The sequence below is a fragment of the Pinus tabuliformis genome, chromosome 8, assembly GCF_031772625.1.
Source record: "Pinus tabuliformis cultivar Carrire ecotype Pingquan chromosome 8, CPIR1, whole genome shotgun sequence".
In the NCBI taxonomy this organism is placed as follows: Eukaryota; Viridiplantae; Streptophyta; class Pinopsida; order Pinales; family Pinaceae; genus Pinus; species Pinus tabuliformis.
The window spans coordinates 1,442,432,521-1,442,443,027 of NC_142294.1; the positions used below are offsets into that span (position 1 = coordinate 1,442,432,521).

At 36.1% G+C, this 10,507-nt stretch overlaps 1 protein-coding gene across 1 annotated transcript; it reads right to left on the minus strand.

Annotated features, from left to right (window-relative positions):
• Positions 1 to 1,055: 1,055 nt before the first annotated feature.
• LOC149241123 (uncharacterized) lies at positions 1,056 to 8,895 on the minus strand. The gene is made up of 5 exons (XM_089370442.1): positions 8,805 to 8,895; positions 8,228 to 8,697; positions 2,001 to 2,195; positions 1,684 to 1,834; positions 1,056 to 1,573 (listed from the first exon to the last, which is right to left on the minus strand). The coding sequence occupies exons 1-5, from the start codon at positions 8,893 to 8,895 to the stop codon at positions 1,056 to 1,058; spliced, it is 1,425 nt and encodes a 474-aa protein (XP_089226568.1).
• Between the last annotated feature and the right edge of the window lie 1,612 nt (positions 8,896 to 10,507).

Consider the following 10,507-nt stretch of genomic DNA (forward strand, 5'->3'; position numbering starts at 1 on the left):
CTTAACCATGTTAGATAATCATGTACTAAGACATTATGGTTGTCACATCAAATAAAGAACCATCATCATCAAGGACCCATCATTATCAACGGACACATAAAGCAATCACATCAATCACACCATTGAACACGGATATACCCTGGAAACCCCGTAGGGTGAAAACCAGAAAACGTTTAATCTTATTATTAAACGCTCGTGAGGGTTTTCACCCCTCACTCGATGGCTCATAAGGGATTCCATCCCTTAACCATTGTATTAAAATCTTTACAATGAATTATCATTAAGCTGTCACATAACTAGCTAAAAGCTAATACAATTTCCATGTAATCTTTTATTTACATATCGCCACATGCAACATTCCTTGTGGCATAATTGTTCTAGCAATGGACAATACTGCAACTTGAACTCATCTGCATGGACGATTAATCCTTTTCCTGCCAATGTTAAACATTACTTTCCTTTGGCACCAACCACCATCTTTTCCTGTCATTGCTGTTCACAACAATCTTGGCAACAAGATTAGCTACAATATCAATAATTCATTAAGCCACCTCTAAAAATGATCTTTTATCATCTACTCATTTGCATGAGCAAGCATAACATACTAACTAACTAGTACATCTATTCAAGTAAATTCTTGTTCTACTTTTCACAATGCTTATTCACACTGGTGCATATCTCTCTCTAAGAGATCTAACCATTAATTTACAAGTCCATGTTTCTTTTTAAAACATATAACACAATGGTCAAGATTTATCATAGTTTTGCTAACATACAAAGAACACATCTCCATAACACGATGACTGTTCTTGAGCCATTAGCTTATCCTAATATCCCTTCTTTAGTATATGCAGTGGACATAGTCTTTTAATGATACAAGCATGGACTCATTAAGTACTTCTTTAACCAAGAAAACAGATAAATTAATCAATCTTTTACCATATACATTACCACATGCATTAACCTATTCTCTTTACAAAGAGAACATATAAAATCAATCATTCTTCTAATGCATGCACTAAAAATTCTCTCTATAAGAATGCAGTTACTTATCTTTAGATCTGGGGGTGAGTATTAAGAACTATTGATCTCTTCATATTCACCTTCAGCTCCACCTTGAAAAACCAAAGGATGAGCCACCAGATTGCTGTTGCACATTTCTTTCCCAGCACAGCCTTTATATCGTCGATCACATCGAATGCCCTCAGACCCAAATTCTGTGGAGCCTTCTTCTCCGGCAGGTTACCATTATAGCCATCCAGAAGAATGGATGCATCACAGCCCCGGACAAAACAGTCACTGTAATGCATACGAAGCAGCGCAGCAGTGATACTCTTATTTTTGAAATACCATTTCTGCACAACTTCCTTTACAAAAACCTCTACATCAGCACATCTCCTGATCTTGTCGAATTTGTAGAAGTGGACCATTGTTCCGACAGTTGGAACTGAAGAGGTTGTGCCCCATACCAATAATATAGCACTCTGTGACAGTAACCCAAAGAGAAACAACCAGAGCGTGAGCGCGTCAAGTAGAGCCATTGCAGCCTTAACAACAACTGTCTGTTTTCCTTCTGCAAAACTCGAATTCGGTATATCAGTCGAGTAGGAGCAGGAAGCAATGCTTGTTGGAAGAATTGGGCTGTGAGCGAGTTTTTAAGATTTTCTTTGCAGAGAAAACCACCTGGATTTGCGATCCGTAAGGATGAGCTCCAAATCTTGCGCCGAGGGTAATGACTGGCATCACATGTGGCCACGAGAATCCACACCATGCCTGCTCTTGAGATTCCTTCCGGGTGCTTTCGTTTAGCGTGCAGAAAGTGGAGTAGGGGTATCTAATCAATTCGCAGACCGACGGGGAACATACACATTTACAGTTACATTATAAAAACGTTATTTCATTTCGACGAAGCACGAGGGGGCGCCCGCCTCACGAAAAGTTGAACATTTGCAGGCACTGTGAAACTCAGTTCACCCAAAGGAATCATTCGATAAATCTACATCGGCCCGGTCCCTGAAGCATGGAAGCCATTTGAGAGACGAGTTGAGTCCCATCCCCACGATCAGGCACCACGCCAAGACAGGAGAATAAGTAGTGGACCCGATTCCATAGTTCGATTCATCGGGCCGAGTTCGTTGGAGAAGGTGCACGGGGAACGAAAAATCAATAACTGCCCCCACCTCCCCATATTCGATCTCATTTCCAATATCCAAATTCAAGAATCAGTTCCGAATGCTAAGGATTAGTTTCGAAACTAAATAACTATTCATAACTGTTAATTATGATGAGTTACCCGGTAGGGATGTTACATACTCCCCCCCTTAACAGGAACACCGTCCTCGGTGTTCATCTTTCATTGAGAACTTGAGATTTTACTCATTGATATACCATCTAAACCACACAAAATGTGATCCTTCCTTTTTAAAATCAAAGTTGTCATTCCAGGAAATGACAACCAACAAAATAGTAATGATATAGTCATAAGAAATATCATTAGTTATAAGCATCAATAAACATAAGCATTCGTAATTGCAAAAATATGCAACTTCTAATCGCCACCACTTGGCCCTTATTCATTCATGATAACAATTCTCTGTGTCAACTTACCATTACTTACCATCTATGCTTGAAGATCATGAATACCTTCATGTAAGCATTTCAATAGTGGTTGGACCACTCTTCAACCTTCCATGGTAAGTAATTCCTGTAATATATGACTAACAAATTCAATCACATTAGTCACTATATTTTGAGTCAAATGAAATACTTTTGACTAGCAATCAATTGTGCAATGCTAAATGATTTCTAAATCACAGTACTTTTACAAGTACTTAAAGAGCACTAACACTAATCAACAAATGATAAATCACTGCTCACGTGCACACTGCATGAATTCTTACTAAAGACATCCGCAAAGTACTTCTAAAAGTACCAAAAGAGCACCTAGCTCTCTAATCATCAAAACAGTCAATCACTGCATCATTTGGAAATGGTCTTAGCCCCTACTAAGACTTTCACAAAATTAATAAAATGATACAGGAATTAAAATTTCCAATAACTTCTTATTGAACATTAAATTCATTCCTGTTGAATGTGCATAACACATTTCACACAACTATATATAGAATTTATTTTTAACATCACCTACAACTGATTAGTTAATTCCTTTAGCCATGAAAATCACAATAGACTAAAGAATTCCCAACCCATGGGAACTAGTTTCCACAACCAAACCGAGTCATTTTCACATCCAGACAGTTTCTTTGATAGAGACCTTACCAGGTCTAACATGGAATTCCACTGGCCAACCAGCTCAAGAATTCCAGGGAGAGTAAATCTGGGCAGACAAGTACCATCAACCCCTTCGGGCAGGTAGCTGCCATCAACCCAAGGCATTCCAGCCTTTCACAATCCGGGCAGACAAGTACCATCAACCCCTCCGGGCAGGTAACTGTCATCAACCCAAGGCATTCAAGCCTTTCACAGTCCGGGCAGACAGGTACCATCAACCCCTCCGGGCAGGTAACTGTCATCAACTCAACTATCCACAACTGTCTGGCATGTTAAATTTCTCTTTTATTACTCTTTCTCAAAGTAATTTACACAATGAACCATATAATCATTATCATTAGCACAACAAACATGCATGTATACCATGCATTTACACTTAACCCCCACATGGGTCCACAACATCAAGATTGATGGGAAACATATCCATCATACACATAGTATGCATGCAAATTCCCAAATAACATAATTCATGCATACCATATAACATCATTCTTTCTCATTTATGATTGCATTTCACATTGCAGCAATTCATGTGATGAGTTTTCTTGTTGCCATTAAGCTACCACTACTTAATCCCATCAGCAACGTTAGTTATAAATATGCATCAGTTAACACGTATTCAATTTCCAAGAATGTGCATGCATTCAATATTGTCATGTATAAAAGCATATGCAAATACTCATTAATGTATAAATGTCAACAACAGTTGAGTTAATACTCTCAGCATTCCCAATTTTGCCATAGCCTGTTGTTCTAATTCAAATCATCATTAATGGAGTATTATCTTACGTTTACTATGGCTAGCTTGGGTCATGCATTGTTAATGTAATTAAACATAATCTCTCTAACATACAAAGATCATAACTCTATATCATAATGACTAATCTTTGTGCATACCATTGCTTATCATATAAGCCCTTCTTTAATGTATGCAACACTTATTCCCTTCACTAGAAGACTACCATCATTTTATACAACAAACCACATACCTCTTTCTTAAAGGAAGTCATTTTAACCTCATTCTTCTATCTTCCTTTTCAGGGAATTATTAAAGATATCCATCTTTAGGCAAGGTTTACTTATCCTTTATGCATCATAATCAAGCAATCAACACAGCTCATCCAACAAGACAATCTCTCCAAGAGATTATTATTTTCAAGGAAGCTAACATGACCACTTTCTCTAAGTACACACAGACTCATAATTCCAAAGTCACAATAGCTACCAATATGCAACATGTGTTCTCCTAACACAATTACTTTACTTCAATGCACATAGTTCTTTTCATGAGACAAGTAAGGATTTTGGTTCTTGTATGAACACTATTCTAATGTGTCTTTAAGGAAAGAACCTCTATTCTTATTTTCAAGAAAATTCTCATAAAATCCTTCATCTTCATACATGAAGTATGCACACTCTTCTAGAATGAAACTATATTTAAGTATATATATAATACACTCTTCCTTCAAGAAAGTTAGAAATGAATATCTATGTGCCTAGAAGCACATCTTTAGCTATCTTATCATGCATGTAATGCATAATCATTTCACTAGAACTTAGAAACTAACTAGAATCATAATGCAATTAGCATATATGTATATATATATTTTTCCAAGAAGCCTTTATCAAATAAAGATACATATTTTAATTCAAGAAAACTTGGCCACCTTCCATGCTTTGTCCTCAGGACATTTATATGCCTCATCCTCTTTTCTCAAGAAGATACTTTGGCTATATTTAGCAAGGATTTTGTAGACGAGAGACAAGCATTCACACACAAGACTCACGTGGAGTCTTCCTAATAGGAACTACCTATTTGCTTTATTAAGAAAGTATATAAAATAATCAATCTTTAACTGCATGCCTTAACACATTTCCTTTACCAAGAAAATCTATAAAAGAACTATTCTTTTATTGCATGCATTCAAATACTTTCTCTACTAAGAAATCATATAAAACATTCATATGTGTTCTTCAAGAAAGTGAGCAAGATACTTATCTTATCCTTGGATCAACATGCATAACTAACAAATTAACCCACCCTTACCAGGAGCAATTACTCTACTTATGCATTTAGAAGCATAATCTCCTAAGTGTCACACATGCACCAGAGTTACCACTTGATGCTAGATGCAACAACTATCATAACTCTACTATGTGACCATCTCAGAATAATGAGTTCAAGGAGACATTACGAAAATCATTAACATCAACACACATTTTCCAACTCCTTAAGCATGGTCAAAGGAATACTCATATGCACATCGAGCGCTATCTAGTCAATCCCAGACTTAGTGTCTTCTGCAAGATTCTGACACTCAAAGCTTGCGCTATCTGGTCACCACCAGACTTAGCGATTTCTTTTTCCTATCTCCGTCTGTCCCTACAGCACGGTCTTCTTCCTTCTCCTTGCTTCCATTTCCTTTGGAAGCATCTATAGTTGGGGAAGGTAGTTAGAGTTTACTGACAACTGTATTAACACAGGTAGTCTATTTATGTATAATTATCACATGTAATTATACCATGAATAGGTCCTAGAAATGTTACTCACTGCACATGCCTCTACAATTAACTTCACACTGGAATGCAACATGCATAAGAAATCCATCATTCCCATAGTAGAGATAAATTCAACCATCATTAAATCGAGGCTCCAATGGTTTTTATCTCCCAACGAATAATGATTAACATAAGCACATACCATGCTAATGGATTTCAATTAATTAGAGGGTAATCATCATTAAATCTATTAAGACATAAGCATATACTATTCATCATGCATTCTCATGGTGAATAAAATTAAGAACTCCTCTCATGAACAGCTGGACTATAGCACAGAGAGAGTAAAAATCTTCATACACACATTCCATGCATGTGACATCAATCAACCTTCACTTGTTTACCACTATTGTAACAATCTTAGTCCAATTGAATTAATGCATATAAGTTCTATGGGTTAGTCATACAACACTAACCAATCTCAACTACCAATCGTCTTCATGCATCCATGACAAGACTGAATCAAGGTTAGTTATGACAATCAAGTCTCGCTGCTTGACTCATTGCATGTTTTCAATATCTAAAGGGGTTCTTCTAATGTCCTTTTTAAAACAATTTTTCATCCTATTCAAGGATGTTCCCCTAATTTATATTCATGCATTGGCTCAGGAAGTTTTGTTCATTGTAACTTCAATTTTGCTCATTAAATGCATCATTGTTATTGCCATATTTGCAAATCAAACTTGGTAGTTGATTATCACTTCCCTCAATGAGTGTTCAATATTGTTCATGAATGTAATGAGTACTCAATATTGTTCTTAGGTGTGACAAAAGTTTCATTGTATTTTATCCTCATCAGGAATTTAACGTTATGAACGTAGTTATGCAACAACTTATTATTTACTACTTAAAGCAGTTATAAACATGAATCACACCTATCATGCCAAAAGTAGTGTACTACATAAATGAATATGTGAATGATTAAACTCGTACCTGAGTTAATGCCTACTGATGGCGTACCTCAATATCCTTTCCGCTTACCAATTCCCAAAGGCGCCAGTACTGCAACCTTTAGCTCTGATACCACTTGTCACATACCCCGGTAACCTCGCAGGTAAAAGTAGGAAGTTAGAATTTTTAATACAAATTACCCGCTAGTAATTTATCAAATTCATAACTCCACAATCATCATTAACCATTAGACATAGTATTCATTAGTACATCAAGTAAATTGCCATCAAAGACAGTAAGTTTCATAACCAATGCATAACCTTTAACCATCACTGTAATAACATAAACTGTCTCATGAATCCATGCATCCATTTCTTGATATCCTTAACCATGTTAGATAATCATGTACTAAGACATTATGGTTGTCACATCAAATAAAGAACCATCATCATCAAGGACCCATCATTATCAACGGACACATAAAGCAATCACATCAATCACACCATTGAACACGGATATACCCTGGAAACCCCGTAGGGTGAAAACCAGCAAATGTTTAATCTTATTATTAAACGCTCGTGAGGGTTTTCACCCCTCACTCAATGGCTCATAAGGGATTCCATCCCTTAACCATTGTATTAAAATCTTTACAATGAATTATCATTAAGCTGTCACATAACTAGCTAAAAGCTAATACAATTTCCATGTAATCTTTTATTTACATACCGCCACATGCAACATTCCTTGTGGCATAATTGTTCTAGCAATGGACAATACTGCAACTTGAACTCATCTGCATGGATGATTAATCCTTTTCCTGCCAATGTTAAACATTACTTTCCTTTGGCACCAACCGCCATATTTTCCTGTCATTGCTGTTGACAACAATCTTGGCAACAAGATTAGCTACAATATCAATAATTCATTAAGCCACCTCTAAAAATGATCTTTTATCATCTACTCATTTGCATGAGAAAGCATAACATACTAACTAACTAGTACATCTATTCAAGTAAATTCTTGTTCTACTTTTCACAATGCTTATTCACACTGGTGCATATCTCTCTCTAAGAGATCTAACCATTAATTTACAAGTCCATGTTTCTTTTTAAAACATATAACACAATGGTCAAGATTTATCATAGTTTTGCTAACATACAAAGAACACATCTCCATAACACGATGACTGTTCTTGAGCCATTAGCTTATCCTAATATCCCTTCTTTGGTATATGCAGTGGACATAGTCTTTTAATGATACAAGCATGGACTCATTAAGTACTTCTTTAACCAAGAAAACAGATAAATTAATCAATATTTTACCATATACATTACCACATGCATTAACCTATTCTCTTTACAAAGAGAACATATAAAATCAATCATTCTTCTAAAGCATGCACTAAAAATTCTCTCTATAAGAATGCAGTTACTTATCTTTAGATCTGGGCGTGAGTATTAAGAACTATTGATCTCTTCATATTCACCTTCAGCTCCACCTTGAAAAACCAAAGGATGAGCCACCAGATTGCTGTTGCACATTTCTTTCCCAGCGCAGCCTTTATATCTTCGATCACATCGAATGCCCTCAGACCCAAATTCTGTGGAGCCTTCTTCTCCGGCAGGTTACCATTATAGCCATCCAGAAGAATGGATGCATCGCAGCCACGGACAAAACAGTCACTGTAATGCATACGAAGCAGCGCAGCAGTGATACTCTTATTTTTGAAATACCATTTCTGCACAACTTCCTTTACAAAAACCTCTACATCAGCACATCTCCTGATCTTGTCGAATTTGTAGAAGTGGACCATTGTTCCGGCAGTTGGAACTGAAGAGGTTGTGCCCCATACCAATAATATAGCACTCTGTGACAGTAACCCAAAGAGAAACAACCAGAGCGTGAGCGCGTCAAGTAGAGCCATCGCAGCCTTAACAACAACTGTCTGTCTTCCTTCTGCAAAACTCAAATTCGGTATATCAGTCGAGTAGGAGCAGGAAGCAATGCTTGTTGGAAGAATTGGGCTGTGAGCGAGTTTTTAAGATTTTCTTTGCAGAGAAAACCGCCTGGATTTGCGATTCGTAAGGATGAGCTCCAAATCTTGCGCCGAGGGTAACGACTGGCATCACATGTGGCCACGAGAATCCACACCATGCCTGCTCTTGAGATTCCTTCCGGGTGCTTTCGTTTAGCGTGCAGAAAGTGGAGTAGGGGTATCTAATCAATTCGCAGACCGACGAGGAACATACGCATTTATAGTTACATTATAAAAACGTTATTTCGTTTCGACGAAGCACGAGGGGGTGCCGCCTCACGAAAAGTTGAACATTTGCAGGCACTGTGAAACTCAGTTCACCCAAAGGAATCATTCGATAAATCTACATCGGCCCGGTCCCTGAAGCATGGAAGCCATTTGAGAGACGAGTTGAGTCCGATCCCCACGACTAGGCACCATGCCAAGACAGGAGAATAAGTAGTGGACCCGATTCCATAGTTCGATTCATCGGGCCGAGTTCGTTGGAGAAGGTGCACGGGAACGGAAAATCAATAACTGCCCCCACCTCCCCATATTCGATCTCATTTCCAATATCCAAATTCAAGAATCAGTTCCGAATGCTAAGGATCAGTTCCGAAACTAAATAACTATTCATAACTGTTAATTATGATGAGTTACCCGGTAGGGATGTTACAACTGTGTTGCATCTTAAGCTAAAAAATGAAAACGGAAAAGATGATTACTAGGAACGATCTGTATGCTGTCCTCAGTGCAGTATGTGGCTCTGAAACTGGTCCGCGGGGTTGGCAGCATGGAAGCGTTGGGGTTTGATATTTTTAATTCGGGGTTCTCTTTTGAATTTTATTATAGTTTGTGTTTTTATAAGTCAAAAGTAATAAATTGATTTAAAACCGTTATTGCTATGTAGATTCCTATGTGTTAAACATCAGTGAGGAAGTTAATGTACAAGACGCTGAAGTCTGCCTGGATAGCATCTAGCGGGCAATTGTTATCAGGCGCTGAACGTTGGACAGTGGTGCAGCTTTAGTTTCAAATATTTTATTATAAGTTGTTTTTCTTTAAACAAATATTTGTTATAAGTTGTTTTTCTTTTAGACATAATTTTTATATTTTTAAAATAGAAATAAATGATTACAATTTTTTTTTTTCTGTCACAGTGCCGGCCATTTGATTTTTTAAGAGACATTTTATTTTAGTATTTGAAATAAGATTTTATTACCAGTTATGATAATGTATGTGAATTAGTGTATGTGGAGTTTACTTTTTTAAAGATTTAGAGTTAAATTTAATTGAGTGGAGAGATAATTCTATAATGTAATATGGGATAATCCTGTGATTCTGTTCATACTTAATGTAAAGTTGATAGTTGTTTCTTTTAAAATAAAAGTAAAATGTTTTTTAAATAAAATAATCAATGTTGGGTATGATAAAAAACAAAAATGAATATATATATTTAATAAAAAGAAGATATGATAATAATATTTTACTCACTCTCAATCATAAATAAAATATTTCTATGTAAAATAATTTTATATTAGCTTCCATATCTATGTAAAATTAACTAAAAATAAGAAAACTTGTATTTTCATTTATAAAAATATTTCAATAAAGCATTTAAATTAGACTCTTAAAATATTTATGCAAACTATTATATATATATATATATATATATATATATATATATATATATATATATATATAATTTCCAAGAATCTATATATATGTGGAGAATATATATAAATAAAGAAT

Coding starts and splice junctions, on each gene's coding strand:
- LOC149241123 (XM_089370442.1), bottom strand. CDS start 8,895: ATGGTGTGGATTCTCGTGGCCACATGTGATGCCAGTCGTTACCCTCGG. Junction 2,196..8,227: donor TTTTCAAGGTGGAGCTGAAG/GTGAATATGAAG, acceptor ATTGGAAATGAG/ATCGAATATGGGGAGGTGGG. Junction 1,835..2,000: donor GCTTCAGGGACCGGGCCGAT/GTAGATTTATCG, acceptor CGAATTGATTAG/ATACCCCTACTCCACTTTCT.